This window comes from Fundulus heteroclitus, chromosome 6 (assembly GCF_011125445.2).
Source record: "Fundulus heteroclitus isolate FHET01 chromosome 6, MU-UCD_Fhet_4.1, whole genome shotgun sequence".
Classification (NCBI taxonomy): domain Eukaryota; kingdom Metazoa; phylum Chordata; class Actinopteri; order Cyprinodontiformes; family Fundulidae; genus Fundulus; species Fundulus heteroclitus.
In genome coordinates this window covers 8,303,286-8,331,266 of record NC_046366.1, presented here as the reverse complement: position 1 = coordinate 8,331,266, position 27,981 = coordinate 8,303,286, and the positions used below count along the sequence as shown (strand labels likewise).

General features: G+C 40.7%; 1 protein-coding gene across 4 annotated transcripts; it reads left to right on the top strand.

Moving 5' to 3' along the window:
- Positions 1-108: 108 nt before the first annotated feature.
- LOC105930225 (amyloid beta A4 precursor protein-binding family B member 1-interacting protein) lies at positions 109-27,872 on the top strand. 4 transcript variants are annotated; one of them, XM_021319419.2, is made up of 13 exons: positions 109-420; positions 7,388-7,447; positions 13,986-14,070; positions 15,516-15,721; positions 18,909-18,980; positions 19,061-19,220; positions 19,523-19,644; positions 19,733-19,807; positions 19,908-20,051; positions 23,856-23,966; positions 25,821-25,919; positions 25,994-26,078; positions 26,250-27,872. In XM_021319419.2, exons 1-13 carry the CDS (start codon positions 319-321, stop codon positions 26,378-26,380), a joined length of 1,452 nt encoding a protein of 483 aa, XP_021175094.2. In that variant the 5' UTR covers positions 109-318; the 3' UTR covers positions 26,381-27,872. The 4 variants fall into 4 exon arrangements, with proteins under 4 accessions (XP_021175094.2, XP_012723778.2, XP_035993870.1 ...); XM_012868324.3 differs by having other exon boundaries at positions 334-412; positions 26,250-27,869; XM_036137977.1 differs by lacking the exons at positions 109-420; positions 7,388-7,447 and adding an exon at positions 13,481-13,567 and having other exon boundaries at positions 26,250-27,869.
- Positions 27,873-27,981: the final 109 nt, after the last annotated feature.

The window sequence follows — 27,981 nt, the reverse complement described above, 5'->3', positions numbered from 1 at the left end:
AGGATTTCGGCTTGTCCGTATCTGCTCTCAGAGCAACACTTCTAACCTTTGAATAGCTACAGCAGTGACAAGCAAGCCTCAAAGGTTAACTGCACACACAGGGCGCGCTGTTTTTAAATGCGGCTTCTCTGCAGGGTGGTGGGCTGAAGCAGGCGTGAAGAATTGCCTTGGTCTATCTTCGGCAGAGCTGCACATGTATGCAATTAGTTTTTTGTTTTAAAAAAAAAAAAAAAAACTAAACCTCACAGGGTTTTTACAAGAGAAGTTAGCTCTACTTCCTGATTTCTCAGGAAATTCAGCCAATATCTGCTTGAAGTCATGTGGACGTGTGGTTACGTTATAAAAGTGACCTGTGGGCCGTTCATCAGTCACACTCACTCGGTGGCGATCAGATGTGTGAAAGGCAGAAGAGGTAAGAAGGCAACAATTTGTACCTAGCACGGATGTGCATGAATGTGCGGGTCTTTTTCTGTTGATGTGAACTGTTTTCTGTGAATTCGCTTTGTGCAGAGGGTGACGTGGCGTGTCTGCACTGCCTTTTTAAACAGCAATATCTCTTTTCTGTATGCCTGGCCAAGAAATACTCGCGCTGAACCCCATTCCTTCAATCAATTTAAGTGTTTCACAGTCTTGCATCTCTTTATGCTCATAGCTGCTGTGACAGTACTTCTTCCTTCCTGCTGAAGATAACGCAGTATGGGCCAGAGTATAGATTGGGCCTCTCCATCAAAGCGCTGCGATTTTAAAACTCGCCATCAAAAGCTCAAATCAAACGCACGCGGGCGCTGTCAGGCCTTGTAAGAGTTAAATACCCGAACAGACACGTCAGCCTTGTTTAAGTCGAACACATGTTCTCTCACAGGAGCCAACACATGGATGTGCAACTAATTAGAAAAACACCAAGAAGCTCTCGGGCCACAAGAAGGGATCCACCGTGACAGTTTGCTGTCAGCAGTTTGCTGTCACTGTGTTGCTTTCATGCACGCAGTCTTGATAAATGGCTCTCTAACCCAGGCGTTCGGCTCGGCCCCGATTGTTTGCGTCCCCATCAGTCTCTCGCCAGTTTCTTGTTGAACTGCGAGGCCTCTGTGGGAGACAACAGCAACTCTCTGATGAGGCACGCTTGTGGGTTTGTCATGCATCGAGCTCCAAAGCGCTGCATAAACACCAGCGTGTTTGTTACTGAACGTGGCTCTTCAACTAAAACTCGGTGGGAGACAGAAACTTATACCGCATCTGCTGTAGGTGCTAGTTGGGAGAGTATTTTTCACTTTCATGCGAAAGCAAGACTTGCCACCCAGTGAAGTGTACCTCTTCCCCTTCACCTTATTAGTAACTAATGGGTAGTCTATTTAGCTTAATCGTAAGCAGCTGCAGCAGAAAGACTCAGGCAACTCTTGCATTTAAATACTGCGAACAATAATAGGTTTGCATTCTATTAGCGTTGTTTGACGTTTTAATAATGCGGATATTAGCTGCGCTGTTAAAGCTGGAAAGAAAAGTTTTGCAAGCGTTCATGAATAAATGTTCTTAAGTGGTCAAATAAAATCAGCAGAAAATAGGACATGATAGGCAAAATGCCTTAAAATAATAAACAGCAGATATATGTTTTTAGTAAGAAACGCTGCCGACTCATTCCACTTAGTATATGCAACAGTTTTTGGTATTAAAAAAAAAAAGCTCTGATCAACTGACAGGAAAATATTCTGCTGCTCAAAAGATTAGGTCTGACTCAGATCTAAGACGGCAACGCCCATTATGGTTGGGTTTTTTACATTGCAGAAAAATAAAGTGTATAAAATGAAAAAAAAAAAGATATTTAATCATATCTTCTGGCTTACTAGCTAAAATGCTCACTGGAAATATTAGCGAGCTACTCTTGTTGAATGTCCAAATGCAGCTGTGAAGATGCACTCGGGATCCTAAAATAGCTCGGCCAGACAACCGTCTGAAGTTCCCAAACACTGAAGCATTTGTGACGTAGCTGAGAGGACTGCAAGCCAGTTTGCCTTTTCGCCAATTTGAATCCACACGTCGACATTTTCTTATTACCCGCTTCAAATTTCTACCAATATATGAACAATTTTACTCCCAAAACTACAACACGGACGTTTATTTCGTTATGGGTCACTTGAATTGGACACTTTTGTTGGTATAATTTGTTTTATTGACTAAAAAAAATTACATGTAGTTCTTTTAAGTGCATTTAAATCACTTTTATTCAAAGCCTGTCAACAAAGAAGTGATTAAGACTGATGATTACGAGTAAGTGACTGCATAAAAACAGAATATGTTACACATTCCAAGCGCTGTTAAAATGTAAGAGGACTGGTTTTAAGTATTATGCGTGAGAGACAGGAAAGGGTTTTGTGACTTTGTGTTGAACTTCTTCATGTGCAAAACCAAAGCGTTAAGTCAAAATGTTGGCATTTGCACCATGACTGTCCATATTTCCAGTTTCCCCTCTTCTTGTGCATCAAAGCCCCCCTTCACAATGCTTCCACTGAGTTGGCAACAACAGAAAGCCCATTCTTCGGTTTGCTTTTTGAAGTCAATCCACATGCAAGATATATTTTTGACCCTGAACGCTGGCAAGATGATGCCTCCATATGGAGGAACCCAGATGCTGAGTTTGGTGCAATGCCGCCGACTTCACTCAAGCCTTTTAGCAGGAACAATAAATGCAAAATATTTCATAGACTTCGGGTCGAAGTGAATGCATTTGGACTAGGTGTCCGGATGGGAAACGAGGTGTGGCACTGTATAGATGGAGGAGGTCTTAAATTATCTTCAGCACGGAAGAGATCCCACCACTTTGGTTCCCAGTTTATTGGGGTGAAGCACGCTGGCGGGCGATTAAAGGCCACTTATGTTTGTTTACAGCCAGAGAAGCATGGAAACTATTTTATGCCGCATCGCTGCTGCTTTGTAACTCCGCGGCATCCGCTCTGGAGCTGCAGAGCATTGCTTGAGAAGCTGAACATGTTCATTGTTTTTGGGAAGTGCAAACTTTGGTTAAAGTTTCTCCTTTTTTTTTTTTTTTTGCACTTCTGAGGGTAGAGCACACCATTTTTGGTGCTTGTAATAAAAACTGTGCAGACTAACGCAAATAGTTACTTAAAAAAAACATTATCTTCACATTTGAAAAAGTACGGAAGGACGAGATCAAGATATCTGAAACTGATTTTAAACTGAACTGAAAATAGCAAACAGGTTTTAGTTCCTGATGTTTTCTGCTGTTGTTTTTTTTTTTTTTTTTTGGTTGATCTAATTCCATGTCATTCTTAACTTTTGCATCAAAACAGTAAACATATCCTTGTAAGCCTTTTAACATTTTTGTTTAAGTTTCAGCCACAAGCATCAATGTATTTTATAGGGATTTTATGTGATAGACCAACACATAGTACATAATTGTGAAAAGGAAGAGAAAAGATGTATAGAAATTTTTACCACTAAAATCTTGTCAAGTGTGGTGAACATTTGTGCTAAGCCGCCGTGTCTATATTGGGGTATGTCTCTGCCAGCTATGTACGCCTTGAAACAGAAATGTTGGCCCACTTGTTAGGCCATACTTGAAAAGTATGGCCTAACATTCTCAATTTAAACTGCAATTTAAATCTCAAGTTAAACCAGAGCATACCAAAACCAAGTTTTTGAAGGAGGCAAAACCCAATAATTCAATTCAATTCAATTTTATTTATATAGCGCCAAATCATGAAACATGTCATCTCAAGGCACTTTACAAAGTCAAGTTCAATCATATTATACAGATTGGGTCAGATTATACAGATTGGTCAAAAATGTCCTATATAAGGAACCCAGTAGATTGCATCAAAGTCCCGACAAGCAGCATTCACTCCTGGGGAACCGTAGAGCCACAGGGAGAGTCATCTGCATTGTACATGGCTTTGCTGCAATCCCTCATACTGAGCAAGCATGAAGCGACAGTGGGAAGAAAAACCACCCATTAACGGGAAGGAAAAACCTCCGGCAGAACCGGGCTCAGTATGAACGGTCATCTGCCTCGACCGACTGGGGTTACAGAAGACAGAACAGAGACACAACAAGAGAGACAAAAAAGCACAGAAGCACACATTGATCTAGTAATCTGTTCTACATTAGATGGTAGTAGCAGGTGATCTGTCTTCTCTGGATGATGTCACAGTTAACAGAACGCCAGACCAGGTGTACCTACTATGAAGAAAAAGAGAGAGAGCAAAAAGTTAAAAGCTGAAATGACGACAGTCATTTCAATGTAATACAATGCAAAACTGGAGAACAGTAGACTGAAGAACAGTAGAAATCAGTAGAGTGAGAAAATTAGACCCTGATGTCCTCCAGCAGCCTAGGCCTATCACAGCACAACTATAGAGATAGCTCAGGGTATGAGCCACTCTAACTATAAGCTTTGTCAAAAAGGAAAGTTTTAACATTAGTCTTAAAAATAGACAGGGTGTCTGCCTCACGGACCAAAACTGGGAGTTGGTTCCACAGGAGAGGAGCCTGATAGCTAAAGGATCTGCCTCCCATTCTACTTTTAGAGACTCTAGGAACCACCAGCAGACCTGCAGTCTGAGAGCGAAGTGCTCTGTTAGGAACATACGGGGTAATCAGAGCTCTGATATATGGTGGAGCTTGATTATTAAGGGCTTTATACGTTAGAAGGAGAATTTTAAATTCTATTCTTGATTTAACAGGAAGCCAATGAAGGGAAGCTAAAATTGGAGAAATATGATCCCTCTTGTTGATTTTCATCAGAACTCTTGCCGCAGCATTTTGAATCAGCTGAAGACTTCGAACTGCATTTTGTGGACTTCCTGATAGTAAAGAATTACAATAGTCCAGCCTTGAAGTAACAAATGCATGGACTAGTTTTTCAGCATCACTCCTGGACAGAATGTTTCTAATTTTGGCGATATTCCGGAGGTGAAAAAAGGAAACTCTGGAAACCTGTTTAATATGGGATTTAAATGACATGTCTTGGTCGAAAACAACACCAAGATTTTTAACTTTATTACCAGAGGCCAAGTTAATGCCATCCAGATTAAGGGATTGATTAAGAACTTTATTTTTTGAAGACTCTGGCCCAAAGATTACAACTTCTGTCTTGTCAGAATTTAAATGCAGGAAATTTAAAGTCATCCAGCTTTTGATGTCATCAAGACATGACTGCAGTCGAAGTAACTGATTGGATTCATCAGGATTTATGGATAAATATAGCTGAGTGTCATCAGCATAACAGTGGAAATTAATCCCATGCTGTCTGATAATTTTGCCAATCGGAAGCATATATATAGTAAATAGAATTGGTCCAAGGACTGAACCCTGTGGTACTCCACAAGTGACCCTAGAGTTTGAGGAAGATTTATTATTAACATGAACAAACTGGAATCTGTCCGACAGATAAGATTTAAACCAGCCTAATGCTTTTCCCTTAATCCCTACAGTATGCTCAAGTCTTTGTAGGAGAATATTGTGATCAACTGTATCAAATGCAGCACTGAGATCTAACAGGACAAGTATAGACACAAGTCCATTATCTGAGGCCATGAGAATATCATTAGTGACCTTCACCAGAGCTGTTTCAGTGCTATGATGAGCTCTGAAGCCTGACTGAAACTCCTCAAGTAGGTCATTACTTTGTAAATGTTCACATAGTTGATTAGCAACTACTTTCTCAAGAATTTTAGATAAGAAAAGAAGATTAGATATAGGTATGTAATTTACTAACTCATCTTGATCAAGAGATGGTTTCTTAAGTAAAGGTTTAATAACAGCTACTTTAAAAGCCTGTGGTACATATCCATTTACCAAGGATACATTAATCATGTGTAAAATAGGACCACTGATCAGAGGGAATACCTCCTTAAACAACTTGGTTGGGATTGGGTCTAACATACAGGTAGAAGGTTTAGATGAAGCTAAAATTTTAGATAGCTCAGAAAGCTCTACTGCTTTTAAACAGTTCAGACACTGCGCAGATTCTAAGGATTCCTCCAATGCTGCCTCACTTACTGAGGATGAGGTAATCATGTTTGGGAGGATGCCAATTATTTTATTTTTAATGGAATCAATTTTATTTATGAAGAATCCCATAAAATCATTACTGCTAAGAGCTAAGGGAATGGATGGATCAACAGAGCTGTGGCTCTGAGTAAGTTTGGCAACTGTACTGAAGAGAAATCTAGGATTATTCTTATTCTCCTCAATTAATGATGAAAAATATGCTGCTCTAGCTCTGCGAAGGGTCTTGTTATACAACAATAGACTGTTCTTCCAGATTAGGTAGGATTCCTCTTGGTGTGTAGAGCGCCATTTTCTCTCCAATTTCCTAACATTGTGCTTCAAGGAACGCAGCTCTGAATTAAACCAAGGAGCCAGCTTCCTGTGAATAATCACCTTCTTTTTCAAGGGAGCTACATTGTCTAATGCAGAACGCAATGACGAAGTCATACCGTTTACAAAGACATCTATTTGTGAATTGGAAGAAACAACATTGCTGCTATCTGCAGGGCATTTCTGCAATACGGAGGATATTAAAAAGGGGACAGACTCTTTAAGTTTTGATACAGCATTATCCGATAAAGATCTACTATAATGGAACCCTCTTTTGGGGGTGGAGAACTCAGTTAGATTAAACTCAAATGTTATTAAAAAATGATCAGATAGGACAGGGTTGTGAGGAAATACTGTTAATTCTTCACAATCAATGCCATATGTCAGAACAAGGTCTAAAGTATGGAGCCGAGAGTGCGTCGGTTCATGCACATTTTGAGCAAAACCAATAAAGAGCATGATCATTCTCCAGGCTTTCACTGCAATCATAACAATTCAGTGCAAACAACTCAGCTTATGTTAGAAGCACTGAATGCATTGGCACGGCTTGCATGAGGCAGCTTCCACAACGCAGAACACAGACAAACATGGGGAAATCCCCCAAACATATGCATACTGCTTAGGTGTTTGCTACCAAGTTGTAGGCTGGGACCTTTTGGTTCCACAATCTTCTCTTTCTACTCTAAAGCAACTCCTAGGCTGTAGCCGGATAGACCATAGCAGCATTTATTGTGGAATAATGATCTGAAAGGGGCTCTTAAGATTGCATTACACACCAAGTGGACCATATTGACAAATAAGGTGCCTTTGAAACCAATTTGTTGCACTGAGTTGTATCTAGGGAAATCAGTGAAAAGGGGCCTGGATCCAACTGCACATTACACTTTTTTAGATTTTAGGATAATGCACCGCTTTGTGTTGGCACTTCATATAAAATGCATATAAAACAAAATGGAGTTTTGGATTGTAATACCACAAAATGTGAATAAATGTTGCTAATATGAATACCTTTGCAAAGCGTTATATGTAAAAACTGTGCTACTATTGGCAGATGGACGACATCGATGCTATGTTCAGTCACCTGCTGGGTGAGATGGACCATCTCTCCCAGGTAAGTTTTTCTTTTCTTTTGCTTTTTAGGATAAAAAGGACCCAACTGATTGTGTCTGAATGCTAAAAACGCAACACCCTAACGATTGAAAGCTTGTCAGTTGAATGAAACTCAGTGAACATGCTAGCATCTTGATCAAAAGTGAACACATTGCATAGCTAGGGGGAGTGCTGACCTGGTGGTTAGAGAGGGGCACCTGTGTCCTGGGATGGCTGCAAGTTCCCTGGTTTGAATCCCGAAGACTGACACTCATGTCTCTGACCAAGTCCCTTATTCCAAAGGGTTACACCGTTGCAGACCATGGCTCCCTAAGCAATGGGTTATTAGTGGGCTGTGTTGTCGGTAACAGGATACGCTGAGATCTATGCATCCCAAAAAAAATTAAATAAAAATGCACAAAACAATGGCTCTAATCTAAAGATTGTATTTGTTTTCACAGTACATTAAAGTTGTATTCATTTATTTGCATCATTGAGTCAAAGCAGCACAGTAGGTCTTCACAACTATTTGCCTGTTGTATACAACAGCATGGGAACAGAAGCATTGGAAAAATGGGGCTTTCTAAATTTCACTGAGCATCAACAGCAGCATAAACATTACAATATGGGACAATCGTCAGCTTTTTTCTATGTAGGTCTTTTTTTGCAAAAGTGAAGGCAGATTTCATTCATAACAACATCCTCTGTTAAGCACGGAGCAGGATTAATCATAGTGTGGGTTTGTATTACAGTATCTCAACCATTTTAAAAGTAAAAAATATATAAATACCAGAGTAAATATTGAACAATTATTGATAATATGGCATTTGCAAATAAAAAAAAATCTTAACACAGCAGCATCTCAGAGTAGCTAAGGCGTGTGCAAGTGTACCCTAGCATCTGAGATATAGTGTACATGATTCATGATCAGATCAAGAACCCATGGAACCATGAGCATGTTTGTAGCAGTTGTAACATGTTAAACAAAGTACCAGAATTCAAAACATGTCAAGTTTAACTAATTTGGTTTCAAATTTTCTATTCGGCGATGCAAATTTTGTAAACATAAAACATAAAGTAAGTCTTTGCTATTTGATTAGAGACACATGTCTGTCATTTATTTTTTATAAATAAAGCTGAACCATCTACAGCTATTTCAAACCTGGCTCTTGACCAAGAAAAAAAACTTCTCTGACCCTAATAATACAGTATAGCAAGTAAACTTTGAACACCATAACATTTATAAAACTTCCTCATCTACAAACTGTAAATATATACACACATAGTAAATGTGACTATAATCACTCACATAGTAAATATCTGTCTTTATTAAGCAACATGTTTAATGCTTCCTTTTACCATGTTGCATAATCTGTTTTTGGAACAGTTTTTAAAATGCTGATAGGGGAACAGTTATTTTATTCCTTGTCTGAATGCATTTGTTAGAGTTTGAGGACTGAGATCTTTGAAGATGGGTCGGGTTGGGTGCTCTCCTTCAGCACTGCGTCCCTATGAAAGCATTTTTTATTTCATTGAAAACAACAGAAGCATGCACATGCTGACAGGTTGAAGTTGTAGAAAATTGAATTAACAGAGCTTGTGCTTGTATTTCATATAAAGTTGCATCTTAGACATCTGACCGAGAATGTCCAACTAGAAAGATACATCCCTTGCTCTAAAAAACTTTACAGTTCTTTAACCACTACAACGTATTGTACTGAGGCTTCTATGATAGACCCCAAAGTAGGGCATAATTGTGAAGCAGATGGAAAAAGACATATTGCAAATGATTATCTGAAAAATGTGGTGTATATACATATTTAACCCAATTTACATTGATATCTCTAAATAAAGTTCTAACCAACTGTCTTCAGAAATCCCATGATTAGTAAATAGGGTCCACTGGTGTATAATTAAATCTCAGCATGAATAAAGTTCCTTCTTATAGGCCTCATGGGTTTGTTCGGTGAAGGAAGGTGATCAAGTTGCTGAGAGGTTTGAGGCAGGATTAGGTGACTAAACAGAACACTATTACACCCATCTGAACACGGAGCGAGTACAGCATGACTGCAAACCATGGACATGGACATGGTCGCCCACCTAAACAGACAGGCCAAGTAAGGACAGCATTAATCAGAAATAGCCAGGAAGCCCATGGCAACTGTGGAGGAGCTGCAGAGCAAATCTGTTGACAAGACAACTAAAAGTTATTACAGCTTCAATGAGGAGTGAGAATGTTGTTCTCACTCACCTTTGTCCTTACAGCACTGCTTTGGGAGTTCCAGGAGCATTAGCAGGTCTGCTTGTTTGTGACTCACCACTGATTAGCTTTGTCCTTCGTGAAATGAACTGGGCGTTCTTGTGTTTGTGGATCAGTGGAGTTAAAGGACCAGACCCAAAGAACCAGATACCACGGATAGATGATTTTCTGGTTTAGTAAAACTGTGCATACATTGTGTCAACTCAACAGACCAGCCTTCTACAGAAGCTGCACTTTAGATGTTGCTACAATAGTTATATAGAGTTATATATATATATCCTTCTCTTCTCAGCTCTGTTTGGTCCCAACAGGTGAATCAGTAAATCTCTAGATGTTTGCCTTGTTTATCTGGATATTATCAGATTACAGCAGGCACTCTCATGTTTGGACCCTGTGAATTGTAAATAAGATAAAACATGAAGTCATTGCATCCGAATTGGACAAAAGGCTGCAGATTCTCCAAAGACGACACAAGTTGCTCATCATAAAAATACAGTAACGCCAAGAACATACTTCTATGTCTAGAATCTCAGTCTGGGGCATATTTCGTCATTGTCCATGCCCAAGGTCTGCCCATAAACTGTAGATGAAAACAGCCAAGAGAATGAGATCAGTCTATATTTGATATATTGAAGAAAAGAGCCAGATTAACTAACTCTGACAGTTTGGAGAGCAGACTGTTCGCAAAGTCATTACAGCAAAAACCACAAGTCCAAACAGAAGAGTTTTAATGGAAAGCATTTAACTCAAAGTACAAACACCCCACACAATACTACTTATCTGCCTGGTCTTTCAATTGTGTAGAAGGAAACAGCGGTGAGTAAATAACACTCCATCATTGCTTTTTGCCCATTAATTCCAGAGAATATGAACTGCATCACCAACAAAGCCAGGTTTTTATGGGTTTCTTTTGACATGTTGTAATATACTATGGCATGAGTATGATGAATCTGAGATGCCATATAAATTGCTACGAATGTGTGACTGCTACAAAATACACGAGCACACACTCAAAACTGGCACAAATCACAACAGCTGGTTCAGAACCTGGAATGACAGCCGTACACAGGAAGCAATTTATGGGCCTATTAATGAACTGCTGCTGATGGGAGTGCTGGATTGGTAGAGAATACATTGAGGAGTGACAGGAAAAAAAGGAGGAAAATTAGTGACTTGGCTAAATGTAGTTAGATTAATTGTGAATGACAAAAAGATTACTAACCTCCATACAGGCATGGGTGACTCCCCTCCCTTCGTAAAGGCCAGGTAGTGAAAGCTCCAGGAAAGGTCCTATGGGGTGGGCGACATCACTCCAGGCAAGGACAATCCTAAGCAGTCTCATTTCCAGGTCTGACACTGGGGGAATCTCCAAGATGGACAAATCCATTTGAGATAGATAGAGTATGTGGTCAGGAGGCAGGAGGCAGGAGGCAGGAGGCAGGCGGCAGTCAGAAACACGGAGGCATTCAGCTGAGTAATGAAACAAGGAGTGGACTGAAAGCAAGGGTCGGTAACCGCATCCGATGTAAAAACCCTGGGATAAAATGCAAGTGTGGTATCCATGAAAAGAGGAGGAAACCCAGGGGCAAACATGAGGTCAAAAACAGGAGATCTGGGCACGGAGGTGGCATAAGGGTAGAACACATAACTCATGTTCAGAAGTCTCAGTCCTCAACATAACTGTCCCGGGTTCGAGTTTCAGCCTGTGGAACAATGCTGCATGTCTTCTCACTCCCCTCTCTCAACCCCATTTCCTGTCAGCTTACTGACAAATGCAAGCCACTAATGCCCAAATAAACAAAATGGAAAGCACTTTGGACATTTACTCACACGACGGCTTTTTATAACGCCCATTGGCATTTCTTGTGCTTTGTTGCCTCACAACCTGGAATTAAAATGAGATTGTTTGAAAGTTTGCACCATTTTGTTTACAGGACATGCCTCCAACTCTGAACATGTACAAACAAGCAAACAACAAATGGGATAAAATAACAGAAAACGTCAGTGTGCAGAACTGGTCAGCCCTCTAAAGTCAATACTTCGTAGAGTCTCCTTTGGTGACAATTATTGCTGCAGGTGGCTTTGGATCAGTCTCTATGAGCTCGCCTCATCTGGCCACTAGGAATTTTGCCTATTCCTCATGGCTAAACTAGTCCAGCTCCTCTGTGTTGGATGGTTTTCTCTTGTGAACAGTGATCTTCTAACCTTGCCAGCAAGCTGAATTCTTGCAGTATTAGTGTGTACACAAACACTCTAGAATCCATCTTGTCCTGCTCCTGTCTCAATCGTGTGGCCTGGACCAAAAATGGCTGGGGCCAATCACGTTGCAGTATTATGATTTAAGACAGGACATACCTGTGATGATTTCATGTACGCTGGGAACCTGATATTCAAGCCGGACAGAGAGGTTGTGTTTGAAATGTTTATTTTAAAAGGAAGAAGGTAACAGGGAAGACAAACAGGCAGGAATGGCTGATTAGGACAAGAACTGACAGTACAGGCTGACCAGATGATGCAGACAGAACCAGACCTGACCAGAAGGTGGAGACAGCAGCTGACTTGACCAGGTGTTGCAGGCAGGAACATACTTGACCACGATGCTGCTGGTAGGGACAGACTTGACCAGGTGCAAACCGATATGTTCCCAGCGTGGGCAGAGCACAGAATCCTCATGAACGACCTGAACCAGGTGGTGCACACAAGCACTAGTTAAGGCAACTAGCGAGGGCAGGGTGACAACAGGTCCGCAGGATCAGCAGGCAAGATGACAAAACACTGGGAAAACCGCATGCAGGCAGCAAGACAAGATGAGATGTTCTGGCACCAAGAGCTTAAGATTAATAATGTGCTGAACGGAGAGTGCTACACATTATCAATCTGGCTGGCAAGGTTAGCAATTTTCAAGTTTAACCACAGATTATCAATTGGACTGAGGTCTAGACTTTGACTATTCACATACATTTGAATATTTACCCTTAGACCACTCCAGTGTTACTTTAGCAGTCTGCTTCAGGTCATTGTCCTGCTGAAAGCTGAACCTCTGTCCCGGTCTCAAATCACAGGCAGACTGACACCGGTTCTCTGTATTTAGCACCATCTATCTTACCCTCGACTTGGAGCAGTTTCCAAGTCCATGGTGTTGAAATATCACCACAGAGGGATGCTGCCACCACCATATTTCACTGTGGGCATGGTGGGGTGACTGGATGTTTTGGGTTTGCGCCAGACAGCACATTCCTTGGTGGCCAAAAAGTTCAAATTTAGTCTCATCTGACCAAAGCACATCCTCCATACATTTGGGGAGTCGATAACATACCTTTTGGCAGACTCAAAATGTGGTTGATTATTTTTTTACACTAAGTAATGGCTTTCCTATGGGCACCCTTTCATAAAGCTAAGCTCTATAGAGCATACAGCTTATTGTGATCCTATGGACGGATCCTCCAGTCTCTTCTTGAGGGTTGTCTCTGTGCAACTTTTTTGATACTATGGTGGGTGGAGCCCCTTTTGGCAGGTTTCTTGTGGTACCAGGTGCTTTCCATTTGAACATGATGCATTTGATGGTGCCGGAAGAGAATGTCAAAGATTTGAAAAAATGTTTAACCCCACCCTGACTTGTACTTCTTAACAAATCTATCCCTGACTTGTTTGGAGAGCTCCTTGGTCTTCATGATGTGATGGCTCCTGCTTAGTGGTGCTGCAGCCACTGGGGCCTCTCAGAAAAGGTCTGCTTATACTGATAGATCACCTGAGATTTAGATTGCACACAGGTGGACTTCATTTTACTAATCATAGGACGTTTGAAGGTAACACTGTAGATGGGAGTGTGTCATCATGATTGATACATTTGAAGAGAAAGGACAAAACCATCCCAACTGTGAAGTAGGAAGATGGCCGCGTCATTGTGGTTGGAGAGATGTTTTGCTGCAGGCGGTGTTTTATTTCACAATATAAAGCACCAGAAGCATGATTTGAACCGCAACCTCAGCAAAGTTACATGTTGTCAGAAAGCAGTGTTCAGAGTTGAACAGTATGCTGGCAGACATGTACTCATTTTCAATTTAACACAAGGCTTGCTCATTGTGTCTCTGGTTAACTTGACATATTTTTGCTAATTTCTTTAATAGGACCAAAATATTCCATGATAATAGCATCTAGGGAAATGAAAGGAGCTCATTTGTAACTTACTGACCTTTTTGTGCTCTGTTGTTGTTCAGCTTTTTCTGTATTTAGTTTGGACAAGCACAGTCCCGTATCTATATGTGTCTAAGTCATCTCCTGTTGCTTGACTTCTCTGCAGAGTCTAGCACAAGCAGCAGGTTCCCCAGGAGTGGACGAGACTCCACAAGAGAGCTCCTTCTCCATTGGCTTCAACAACCCGAACGGCAAGTTCTCATTCATTCGCTCATGTATCATCTAGAACAAATCAGTAAATAGCCAACATGTAACTCCTACAAAACTGTTTAAAACTTCTCTAAGATGTGATTTAAAAACTAAACAATTCACAGTTGAACCTGAGTCAATTAATGCTTAAGGGGCTTGTGAAGTAACCAAACTCCGTTGTAAAATGTGTTCGTTCTTTAAGATTTGAGATTTGTGTCAATGTGAAGATTTAAGGTGTGCCTATATAACATTTATGGTTTAAGTCTGATGAAATCAGAAGCAGATTCTTTATCCAGGTAGGAATGGGTGAGGGGCAGCTGCTCCAAAGGAATCAGTCTGAATGGTTTTGGTATCTGATTGGGATGCCTCCTGGATGCCTTGCTTTGTAGGTTTCTCTTCTGAGTATCACTAGGTAGGATGAGACTCGGGGGTAGATGCAGAACCTGCTAGAGGGTCTTCTGGCCTTAAAACATCTTAAAATCCTACATAATGTGCTGACAAGTGTTGCTGGGGGAGGAGGAGGGGCGTACTGGCAGAACTGTTCAGAAGCTGATCTCTAATCATGCTTTGATCTCCTCAAATACAACCTTAATTAGTTCAAACCAATCAGATTGTTTTAATTGTTGAATCGTTATTAAGCTAAAAACTCTAAAATCCATACATTTAAAGCATTTTTTTAATTACAAGAAACAGGTCACGTGTTTATTTAACAGACATTCAAGATCGAGGGCTTGATTGAGCATAAAAAACACACAAAAAACAGGGAAAAAAACTCTAAACGCTCCACCATTTAACCACAAACTCCATACATCATCACAGATGTCAGCTAACAGACAGCGTGGATGATGCGCCAAAAGACCATCACTCTGTTCAAGCAGAGAGTTCGGAGCCAACACGCTAACTATACTACAAACTTGTCATCATCAGCATCATCACCAGAAAAGAAACCCTGAAAGCCTTTTCAAATACAACTTCCTTGAAGACTTTTTTTTTTTTCAATACTCTAACTAAGACAATATGCTGCTCTAGGAACAAAATGTCACCAAACCCTGACACTGAAAGCTCACTGCTAACCCGCTAAACTGAAAGCAATAACAGTAGCAGATGTAAGATTATCAGGGTATGTGGAGTCTCAATGCAAGTATGTGCTTTACATAATTTTATGGTTTAGGAAATGATAGAAAGTGTCTTAAGGAAGGTTAGAACATCTTGTTTCCTGGTTGGACGCCAAAGACATTAAAAACATCAGTTAGCTCATTGCTGCAGGTTATTTGCATTTGCAGCTATATCAAGTTTTGTAGCTTTACACAAAGCTTTTTTTATAATGTGTAAACCTTAAACGGCATCAGAGGTAATGTCTGAGCAAAGCTTTGCTTTAACAAATGTACCCCTCTAGCTGTGGCCTTTACAAGTCTGCATCCCTAACATGATGTTACGCCCTCCACAGAGTCACTCGACGAGCTGGAGGACCATGAGCTGGACGCTCTGATGGCTGATCTGGAGTCAAAGGCAACCGAACAAGAATTTTCCACTCACAATGACACCAGCAGCCCTGCAGGAAATCAAACCTCACCACCTGCCATTTATCAGGAGTGTGAGCCTGTAGTGACCTTTCCTGTGGTTAGCACACAGTCGTCAAGAGCGGTGAAAATGGTAAGACTCTTCTTCGTCACAGTGCATTTGCTAAATTAGTTATAGCCCTGGAACCTTTTTAAGTGGTGTCACATAACTTCATTTGATTCCCTTCAGATGCTCAGAGTGAGCATTTTTAGTTTAAAAATGTCCCAAACAACATGTAACTGCTCTGTAGACATCTGGGCTCAATTTGCTAGATATTTGGTGTAAAAGTAAAAAAAAAAAAAAAAAAAACAGTCTAGAATTGGCTTTAGATGTTTATTAGATGTTTAATGGTGAATGTGTTTTAGCCATGACTGACGTGCACAAAAAAAATTTACCAACTAAAAGCATTGACCAGGAAATCTGTCAATTAGCAGTACAGTGGTTTCTAAACGGAGCCATTTTTCTGGCTGCCTCCAACATATACACAAACAATATACAAGTCCAGACCTGTTTCCCGGTATTCTTCGTGCTTTTACATTATTGTTGTAAACTGTGTTCCCCATCTGCCTCTGCATCATTCTGTAAGCGTCCTGCGTCCTCTCTTTGGTAAGACAGCTCTGTCACAGCGCTGCTCTCTGTGCGGTTCTGTTGGAAATTAGGATTCTTGCTGCACATCTGACTTTTTTTACATGGACCAAACTGAACTTTGTCGTCATGGAACCATCTGGTTCTCAGAGGACATCCTGAACAGCTCAAGTGTTCAAAGACACTTGTGATTAAAATACGTGTTTCCAACCTTCAGAACAGTGTAAATATACAGATCACATCATATTTACCACTATTCTCAAAATATCGTGTGCACAAATGAGAATGCTTTCCAGAAACTGATACTACAGCCGCAACATCACAGCTGCTGAACTGGATTAGAATGCTAAATCAAATGAAATATGCCAATTATTGCTTCATTCAGTTATTTGTATGAGGGCAATTCACAACCCGGGCATCCCCTGGGGATATTTACAAAAAGAAAACACAAAGCAAAAGCAAAATAATAAAAAAAAAAGTTTTTCAAATGAAGCTCATTGAAACACCTTATTCAGATCAAACATTTCAAATTTAGAAAAAAAATATTTTTGTGATTATATTCTTGTATTAGCAACTTTCAGAGATTTATTCAACATTCAAAACAAAAAAAAATAATGTTATAGTGTTATCTGTTAGGAAAACATACTTTTTATATAAAGCCAACAATCATTTGAAAACCCTCTAACAAGCTAACATGATGCAACATTCCTCGTGATTAATAATAATAATAATAAAAAAGTCAACACTGTCTAAATCAATGTTTGATGTGATGAATTAACCTGTAGGATAACTTATGTTGAGTATTTTAAACAGGGTGGCAGAAAGCAAATGTAGTCCGTCCAAAGTCACAGACTAGCTTCTGTTGCCACCTCCCTGTCGTATGTTTGTTATTCATTTACACTATCGCACTCGCAAGACTTCCCCGCAGAGTTTGATGGATTCATTTGGCTTTAGCTGCTTTGAAAAATAATGTAGTTGTGAAAAATAGTATTAAAAGCCTGAGTCCTGAGCAGGAGCATTTGTTAAATGTGTGAACCCCAGTCTGTCAGCCGTGCAGCAAAGAGCTGCTGAAACCTGCCTGTAAGTATGAACTTCAAGTCTTTCCAGAATCTGTGAAGGCTGTGAAAGCTGTGCAGTCTTCCCACAGCTTCTGCTGCAGCCTCTCTACAGCCATGCTTGCTTCTTGTCCTCTAATCATTACCCAAGCATATATTCACCTAAATTTGCTTAGCTCTCAGTCAGACGCACTCAGTTATCTAGTGTTTATGTCAGGTTGTTCCTTATGCAAGTTTCTTTCATTTGGACCCTAACCCTTCCTTGTCACCTATTGTCCACCTCTTTGTGAAGAAATGGGATCAGAAAGATGCAACACAGCATACGGGTAATTAATAAAGATGTGATGAAACTTAAAGTAGGGTTATCAGCGTTATGCTAAGCTTTGAGCATCCCACAGAGCTCTTTCCAATCCTCGATCCATAACCAGAAAGAGTATGGCTAACTGCAATCCTACCAAGACATGGTCATTCATATAGATGGACAAGCTGCTCAAAGAAAGCATTATTCACAGAAGCGGTCAACAGGCTCATGGTAACTCTGGAGGAGCTGCAGGGATCCCCAGCTTGGGTGCAAGGCATCTGTCGCTATGATAACATTTAGCTATACGCTCCACAAATTTCTCCTTGGTGGGAAAGTGTCAAGAAGAAAAAGGTCCCCATCCAAGTTTACCACAGGCCATGTAGGGATACATGTAACCTGGCCAGTCAGATTGATAATGTGTAGTCCACGTTCGGCACATTATCAGTCTGGGAATGCTCCCGTTGAATCCGTATGTGGAAAGGAGGGACATTCCTCAGAACTCTCTGAGTTGATTGGGTGAAGTGACACCTAGTGCCCGCCTACCAAAGGTTATTTTAAGCCAATCACGGTATCAAATCAAAATGTAAGCAGCGAACGTCATGAGAAACTACTACAAGCTAAGCTGGTTAAAGGCACATCTTGCTGCCCTTCATTCAAATAATAAATTGTGTATTCTGACAGATGTGATAGCAGCAGCTACACTTGCGTCCTCCTGGGCTGCCATGTTTATGTTGACTCAGCGGAACCAAAATGGCTATTTTGCTTTCATCACAGCTGTATGTCCCGCCTTAAACCATAATACTGTCCAGTGATTGGCCCGAAACCATTTTTGGTTTGGTCACAAACCAAGGTGGATTCTCGTGTGTTTGTGAACGCACCAATACCGTGAGAATTCAACTTACAGACAGGGCTAATCATGGTGTGGGGTTGTGTTTTTCAGCTGGTCAGTCTTGATGGGAAAATGAATGTAGTTAAATACAGGATAATCATGGAAGAAACCCTGTTAGTCGCAGCAAAAGACGTGAGACTGAGGTGGAGGTTCACCTTCCAGCAAGTCAACATACACTCAGGGCTGTTAGAGACAACTCATTGGCTAAAGGAGGCTGAATAAAAATGTATACACTTTAAAGGTTTTTATTCGTAATATATGTTAAAAATCATGTATCATTTTCTTGCAACTTCAAAATTACAAAATGCCATACTTCCTGTTGATTTAGCAGCTAAACTCCCAATAAAAACATGAAAGTTTGCAGATGTAATGTGCCAAAATGTGAAAAAAAATATTTCGGGCTGGGAGAGACTGTCGTTCTGAAGTTCAAGGTTTGTTTATGCTTTCCAGAATGAACCCCAAACAAAGGCAGATAAAATTAAAGTGGCTCTGGAGAAACTGAAAGAAGCCAAAGTGAAGAAGGTAACCTCGGCTGTCAAAGTGTCTCGCTTCCACCCGGCACTGATGCAGCTCCACTAAACCAAGCTTCCTGCCCCTGACAGCTGATTATAAAGGTGCTGATGAGCGACAGCAGCTCCAAGACTCTAATGGTGGACGAGAGGCAGACAGTCGGAGACGTTTTGGACAAGCTGTTTGAGAAGACGCACTGCGAGAGCAGCATCGACTGGAGCCTGTGTGAGATCAATCCTGAGCTGCAGATTGGTGAGACACCTAGCACACAGTGGTCCTTAAATCTGGTCCTCCAGGGGTGGCGTCCTGCAACTGTGATTCGTTACTCTGCTTCAACACACCTTAATCAAATCATCAGGTCATTAGCAGGAGAACCTGACTGCATGCAGAGGAGCTAATTCAGCCTTTTGATTCAGGTGTGTTGGATGAGGGACACATCAAAAAGTTGCAGGACACCGGACCACTAGGACCGTAACTGAGGACCACTGCACTGAAAATTCAAGTTAAACTCGTGCAGGCGCTCGTCAATCAGCGTTTTCCTCACATTGTTTCAGAAAGAGCGTTTGAGGATCATGAATGTCTGGTGGAACCACTGAGTGCTTGGAGTCGGCACAGTGATAACAAACTCTACTTCTTGTCAACACCTCAAAAGTACATGATGTTCACGGAGCCTCAGGTGAGCGACAGAGTTCTCCTGGTGCAGAGAGAGGCCGGGACACGTGGTTCACCCAGTCAGCCAACTCTTCCTTTCTCCCAACGGGCAGATCTTTTACATGTGGAAGAAGAAGAAATCTGGCACGGGTGACATGAACAGCCAAGCTAAAGAGCTCCTTATCAAGGTCGGTCACAATAATACCGAGTCAGCCTTCCCTTTTATCTCGGTCAAGAATGATATTTTGTACAGTTTGCAATCTTTTTTTTCTTTTTTTACTTCAACAGGAGAACTTTGGAGGTTCTACTACTATCGTCCCTAATCTTGAGGGCATGTTATACCTAAAAGAAGACGGGAAGAAGGTTTGGAAACCTCGCTACTTCATGCTTAGGGCCTCTGGGATCTATTATGTCCCCAAAGGAAAAACAAAGGTACGACACATCGAGGACATGTTATCAGTCATAACAGAGAGAAAATCCCCCCTCCTTTTATTTCTAGGGTTTTATGTATCAGGAGAAATATATATATATATATATATATATATATATATATATATATATATATATATATATATATATATATATAAATTTTTTATTTTTTTTTCCCAGGTTCAATTCCAGTTCACAATGCCATGAAATATCACACAAACAGGAAGCCACAATGGCGCACTATCAGTTAAAAACAACCCGAGTATACTCCTCCACTGCTTTTATACAATTTAAGAAGTAAAGTAGGAGCCAGGTGGTGCAAATTGAAAGCAGTGGACGATCTAATCATCAGCAGATGTGACTACCTCAATGAGAGCAGGGGGGCGGCGGGTTGGACAGTACAGATGTGTGTAAACGCAATGCCAAGAGGGGAGGACATCAGCAATAACCTTAGAGAAGCATTTCCAAACTGTTTGAAGCCCATCCTTCTACACCGAGAAAAGATTATTAACAGGGGAAAACATTTGAGACAGCTAAAGATTGTCTCAACAAGGAAAAGTTCCCTCTCTCCAAACAGAATAAACCAGCTGGGGGCAGCTAGGTGGGCCGGGTTGAATGTATCACAGGTTGTTGAAGAATGTTCTTTGGACAGTTGAGAAAAAAGCAGAGCTGCTTGGCCACATTTATTTCAGAAACCTAAACATATAAACAAAAACATTACAGTCGGACTCATGAACACAGAGGTGGAGAGTTGATGGTCTGGGTGTGTTTTGCAGTCACAGAACCTGGTCTCACATCATCTCGTTGACCACAAACGCCTCTGTACAGCAAAAATCTTCTAGAGTCATGATGTGAGGCCATCTGTCTGACAGCTGTCTTATAGTTTAGCAAAAACTGGGTCAAAGTACGAGGAGATGATCCCAAACGTAGCTGCCAAAACAACAACAGAGCGGCTAAAATCAGATAATTTGATGCAATGGGCCAGTAAAGGTCCAGATCTCAGCCTCGCTGAAAAGCTGTAGTGGAACCGTGAGAGAACCGGGAGAAGCACAGACGCGAAAAAACGTTATAGAAGAATCAGCAACAGTTTACTTCATGTGAGAAACCGATAAAGTCATAGACAAAACGAGTACACATGGTTGTCACTTCTGATGATGGTTCCACAAAAACAGTTCATGGTTTTTCCGCTTTAGCTTAATTTTCTTACATGAAAAATAACAACCCAGAAACTCGTCAACACAGAGAAGTAATATTTTAGACAGTATTTCATGCCGATTCTGGATGTTATCAAAAATTTAACTGTATGACTCTACAGGAAACAAGCTGATACATTAAATTAATGGATAAAATCATTTAGTAAATAGTTTAGTTATTTAGGTTATGACTGATTCTTTTTAACCTAATCCTACGTGTCCATAATGTTAGACACTAGTCAATTTAACCTCAATCTCAGAGTAGAGAACCTCACCCAATATGCTGCTTCAAGCTCATGACCCAACCCTGTTGTGTCAGATCAACCCAAACCTGGATCAATCAAAATTCAAACCAAAAGTTGATTACCAAAAAAAATAAAATAAAATATTGGGTTGTTATGAACCCAGTGTTTTAAAGTGTATCTGGGTGTTTCAAAAGATTGCAAGTAAGCAGAAAATAGCATGGTGGTTGAAACGTTACTGAAACATATTTCAAAGAGAGGTTAAAAAAAAAAGAAGCCAGCCAAAATGTTTCCCCTAATGATCACTTTCAGAAGTTAGATTGCACCAACAACCCACAGTTTGTCAGTGACGGTAAATATGTCGACATGATTTGCATCTTCTAAGAAAGAAAATAGGAAGAAAAGTTCAAAGGTCTTAGAGAGCAAATAAAGAAAAAAACACAGAAATCTGCATATTAACTAACACTTGATTCTAATCTTTAAAAACTGACGAAACAGATGACATTTCAATAAACAGTTAGGCAATCGGTCAACAATTTTGCCACTTACCAGAGAAGGATTATGAAAAAGCTACTTTGAACGTTGAAAGATAGTTCTCTTCAAGATCTCAAATTTGTTTCTAATGCTTGACAAAGAATTGATACATGTGATGTACAGCTGAAAATGAGTCAACCACTAATACAAATTATGTCCATGGGAAAAAATCTAAATTGTTCTGGAAGTGTTAAATATAAACAAAATTTAAAAAATTGTATCTAGATTTCACATTAAACCCTGCCTTCAATTAATACTGCATGCTGAAATTCATTCGATCCACAAACAGGATTCTTCATTAGAGCAAACATTTGCAAATTGAGTGTGGTCACAGTGTCCCCTTAATTCAGCCAATCAGGGGCTTCATTATCTGCATCAGGTGTGCTTGAGATAGAAAATCTCTGATCCCATAATGTTTCTGTGCATTTTAGAAATATGGAATTCAAGACAATTGCCTTAAATGTCCAGAGCAGAGATTGTTGTCTTGTACAAAAAATACAAAAAGAAAGCTAAGTTCCTGAATGTTCCTAGAGATACAACTGGAAGTGTAATTTGCAGATTAAAAGTTCAAGGAACAGTGGCTACACGACCTAAACATGGCAGAAATAGGAGGCCATCTGCGGCTGCCAAGGATCATATGGTCTAAAACTACGCACTGAAGGGTTTCACGCTTGAACTCCAAGACATACACCACCCCTGGTCCCAAAAATACCACAAAGACCGGCTCCAGTTTTCTCACAACTATGCTGATGAGTCAAAGAGGTTTGGGGATCTGGTCCATTGAGCGACGACTCAAAACAGAAACTCATTAGGTCTGTGGAATTGCGGTATCTCCACAGGAGGACGAATGGGACATGGCCTTTATATGTACGGCACATTTCAGCACATGCAGTGAAGCATGGCTGCAGCTAAGGGATCCTCCTCTGGCACGGAGGACCTGCAGCGTGTGGAGGGATTTCATCAAGTTTTGGGAAATTCCGGAAAGTCCTGGGAGAAAATATTGTATTAGTAGTAATCTAGTGGTTGGTTACAGAAGACTTTGCTTCAAGAGTGGCTATCCACCTGATTTAAAATCATATTAATATGATATAAAGTGATATTTGAAAAAGGCGGGTGCAGCAAACAAATCAAAGAATATTAATGAGGTCCTTTCTCATGAGGAGAGGGATTAGATTCACCAGAATGCTCCCAAAAGGTAGCGTCTTGACAGCAAAACAGCGCTCTAATAAGAACTATAGATGCTTCACTGCAAAAACGGAACACAAGATAAGTAAAATGTTCTTGAAATGAATGTATTTACCCTTGATCTGAGCAGGTAAATAAGATTATTTGCCAACGGAATGAGTATTTTTACCCCTAAAATAAGATAATTTGATATACTGCACTTGAAATAAGATGGAGATGAATTGTTCCTATTTTAGGTGCTAAAATCTTATTTCATTGGCAAATAGTCTTATTTACTGCTCAAATCAAGGACAAATACATTCATTTCAAGAAAATTTTACTTGCTTTTAGTTCTATTTTTGCAGCGTTGTCATGAAGGGCTTGATTCGGTTAGAAATGCAATAGCTATTCAATTTTGTGTGATGTTTAAATTGAAGGGACAACATGTAAGTTGGGCTGAGCTATCTAAATGGTTTTCGTTCAATTTGTTAATTGCAAACAGCTACTAGTTTGTATATGTTGCCAGTAAACCTAGTTTGCAGCAGGCTCAGCTCTTTTTTTTATTTTTTTACCTCCAGCAGGGGTGGAATAATTTTGTGTACAGCTGCAGGTCTTGATGAGTTTTAAACAACGCACATGATAAACATTTCTAGTCCTCTCTGTTTCTCTTCCAGTCCTCCACTGATCTTGCGTGTTTTGTTCGCTTTGATAAAGTCAGCATCTACACCAGCAGCAGCTACAGACAGAAATACAGAGCTCCCACAGACTTCTGTTTCCTCTTAAAGGTAAGGTGCAGTTCAGGCTTTAAAAAGCACTTTCTCAGTACTCCTTTAAGCAATTTCTCCTCATGACCAATTCATGATTAGCTTCAACAATGGGCATGTGATCACCAATTGTGGTACTGGGTATTATAGCGCAATAGATGTGTTTTAGTCAGAGTGGCTGCAGTTCACGGATGGCTGCATTTTTTTTTTTTAGCTCTTCTCTGATCTGTTGAAGATGCACTTATGAAAACAGGCTTAATGAAAGAGGAACACGGCGAACAAAACAAGGAACAGAGGCCAGTAAGTAGTGCCCCAAACTACAGAGGTGGTTCTGTGGTTCTATCTGAAGAGATCTGAGAGAAGAGCAAGAGCGCCGGTTAAATTATGTCTGGACTCAGAAACCCGGGCTGTCCAAGCTGCAGGTTGAAGAGGTGATAGAGATGCATTGTTAATTTTACAGTACAAAACATAAAGTATCAATAAAACTCTCCAGATGCTGTAAAAACTGTTTTAATCTCTACAGCTGTTTTAGTGCACCGACACTACCCTCTGCTGGCTCTTTTTTTTTTTTACTTGTTGTTTACGGAAAGTGTTATACGAAGCGTTCTTGTGTATGCTGCTCTAAATGAAAAATTTCAACGATGTCAGCATGCTTATCTCAGCTTGACCCAGTTCAGAAAATGGGCCCGTACCAGAGTCACTGAGGCCTTTCATCAAATGCAGGCACATGGGTGTCAAAAGCCTTGAAATAAATACAGTGTTTATAGTGGCATAATCTCCCAGTCATACGTTGGTCCAAATCCACAATGTACCAATTGCAGTTGCAATTTGTACCACAATTTGGGTGGGGGAAGAGGTGTGTGTGCCTTGGATCATTGTCCCACAGAAAGGCTCACTGATGACAAATGCTCAGTTTACTGGCACAGTCTGGGTTGGGCATCAGTCTCTGCCTCAAGTGGAGGAGTTTCAGGATCTTGGTGTCTTGTTCACCGGTGATGGTGGGATGGAAGAAGAGCTGGTCAGGCAGACTGGGGCTTCATCTGCAGTAACGGGGGCGCTGCTCCGGTCTGTTGTGATGAAGAAGGAGCTGACCCAAAAAAGTAGTTGATTTACCACTTTGTTTATGTTGCAACATTCTCGATGGATGGATGGATGGATGGATGGATGGATGGATGGATGGATGGATGGATGGATGGATAACACACTGGGTGGGTGGGTGGATGGATGGTAGAGTCAATCACAGTTTTTTCAAAGAATCGATGAAACTCTAACAAAGGTCCCTGGACCTTAGGGAGAAAAACAGACCCTCAGCATCGCAGATCCTTCATCGTACTTAACAGTGGGCATGAAGTGCGTTTCCACTCAGTCTTTTTTATTTTATTCTATTGCAAATCTAACTTGAGTATCTGCAAAGGGAAGTTCAGTTTTAGTCTTATCAACAGCTTAGGTCCAGTAGAACACATGATTACACCCGTGATGGTAGTACATGACATGTCTTCCTGTGAGTCGGGATACAGACGGGGTCTGAATGGCTGTTCTGGTGACCTCCAGATTCTCCCAGCTTTCTAACAGGGAGCTTTGAAAAGTTGTTCACCTCCCTTACCGTCCTGCTCACTGTGCATATTGACAAGATGTGTACGGATTTTCTTATCCAGCCTAATATACTTTGAAAAAATATAAATTAAAAACAAACGCAGTACTTCAATTGCTTTATTTCTAAAAGAGTGTTAGTGGTACTAGCATTTGCACCAAAATTGATTTTAAGAACAGTTATGTGTTAAAGTGGTTTTTTTTGTTTTGTTTTTTACACTGCTGAATAAAAAACTAAACATTTTTTCATCAGTCTTTGATTTTTTTTTTTTATTTCTTCTTCAGCATCCCTGCATCCAGAAGGAGTCTCCCTACATCAAGTTCCTGTGCTGTGAAGACAAACACACGCTGCTGCTTTGGGTCAACTCCATCAGGATAGCAAAGGTCAGATTCAGCCCTGCTCACTGTGGTGCCCGTTGTGTTTAGTTTACACGTATGTGTGTCCTCTGTGTGTTCAGTACGGCGCTGACCTGTACAAGAACTATCAAGCTGCCCTGAAGAGAGCATCCACTGTGCAAACTCCCTACTCTGCAGCAAACAAAGGTGGGAGCCCAGGAATTCATCAACATGCAACATTAAATGGTTTATCTAAGATTGACCTTGATCAACCAAATGCACAGCATCTTTAGAATTGTCAGTGAGGATGGCGCTACTACCATCTGCTGGCTAAATGTTTGAATTCTAACATTTGCATTTCTCTTTGTTTCTCCGTAGACAAATCAAACAGTCACACCTCTCTGGAAAGCCCATACCCAGGTCCATCAGCCCATTCCAATGAAAGTGTCCCTACTGAATTACCCCCTGACTTTATTCCTTCTCCTCCTTCTGGACACGAATGTCTTTGAGACAAGCAAGAACTTTCTACCTCACAGCATCTTGCCTAGAGTGCTAGTATTACAACGCAGGCCACATGTATTGGCACCTCGGCCGACGATGTGGGGATTCTGCGTTCTGTTGGGCCCCGAAATACACAAACTCATTTGTTCATTCATTCTAGTACTTTTGTTCAGGGTTGGCATATACAGCGCCTTGCAAAAGTATTCACCCCCTTGGCTTTTTACCTATTTTGTTACATTCCAACTTGTAATTTAAAAGTTTTTAATCTTATTTTGTGTAATGGATCTGCACAAAATTGTCTATGTAAGTAAAATGTGAAAAAAAATTATAAGAAAAGTATTTAAAAATAACAAAGAACAACTGAAAATATGAATGTGTGCATATGCATCCAACCCTTTGGCTGTGAAGCCCCTAAAAGGTTCAGGTGCTGCCAGTTTCCTTCAAAAGTCCTATAATTAGTGAATTGAAGTCCACCTATGTGCAATCTAAATCTCACATGATCTGTCAGCATAAACAGACATTTTCTGAAAGACCCCAGAAGCTGCAGCACCTCTAAGCAGGAGGCGTCACACCATGGAGACCAAGGAGCTCTTCAGACAAGTCAGGGATAAAGTTGTTAAGAAGAACAAGTCAGGGTGGGGTTATAAAAATATCTAAATCTTTGATGTTCCCCTCGGAGCTCCATGAAATCCATCATGTTTAAATGGAAAGCTCGTGGTACAGCAAGATGGTACCAGAGCTCACAGACCGGGCCAGGAGGACATTAATCAGAGAGGCAGCACAGAGACCAAAGCTCTGTCCTATGGAGGGTCTGTCCATAGGACCACAATAACCCACACATGCCATAGAGCTGGGCTTTATAGAAGAGTGGTCAGAAAAAAAAAGCCAGTTTTAGACTTAAGAAAGCAGACCTTTGAGTTTGCCAAAAGGCATGTGGGCAACACCTACAGATCAGATGAGTTAAATGTAACTTAACATGATTACATCCACCCTTAGAGCACAATCCCCAGAGTGAAACATGCTGTGGGAATGTTTTTCAGCAGCCAGGACTGGGAAATTGGTCCTAGTCAAAGGAAACATAGATGGTGCTAAATGCATGGATATTCTGGAGCAGAACCCACCAGTCTGCTTGTGATTTAAGACTGGGGCGGAGGCTCACGTTGCAGGACAATGAGCCGACGCTTCCCGCTAAAGCAACAGTCTGAAGGGGGAAACTTCTGAATGTGTGGTTGAATTGCCTAGACAAAGTCCAGACATTAATCCAATTGACAATCTGTGATTGTACTTGGAGATGGCGGTTCACAAGAGAAAACTATCCAACATAAGCTGGAACAGTTTTGACTTAAGGAAATGGCAAAAAGCTCAGAGACTGATCCAAAGCAACTTTCAGCTGTAATTGCTGCAAAAGGTGGCTCTACAAAGCACTGACCTTTGAGAGGTAAATAAATATCCATGCTGAGGTTTTCTATTGTTTTGTTCTATTTGTTGTTTGCTTCACAATAAAAAAAATAAAGTACATCTTCAAAGTTGTAAGCATGTTCTGCAAATGAAATGGTGCAAATTGCAAACTCTCAAACAAAGGGAATACTTAGAAATTCTCAACAGTGTA

Excerpts from the sequence above, each read along its gene's own strand:
- LOC105930225 (XM_021319419.2), top strand. The coding sequence starts at position 319 with ATGTGGACGTGTGGTTACGTTATAAAAGTGACCTGTGGGCCGTTCATC. Across the intron at positions 18,981-19,060 it reads AAGAAGCCAAAGTGAAGAAG|CTGATTATAAAGGTGCTGAT; the intron begins GTAACCTCGGCT and ends TGCCCCTGACAG. Across the intron at positions 19,645-19,732 it reads TGATGTTCACGGAGCCTCAG|ATCTTTTACATGTGGAAGAA; the intron begins GTGAGCGACAGA and ends CCCAACGGGCAG.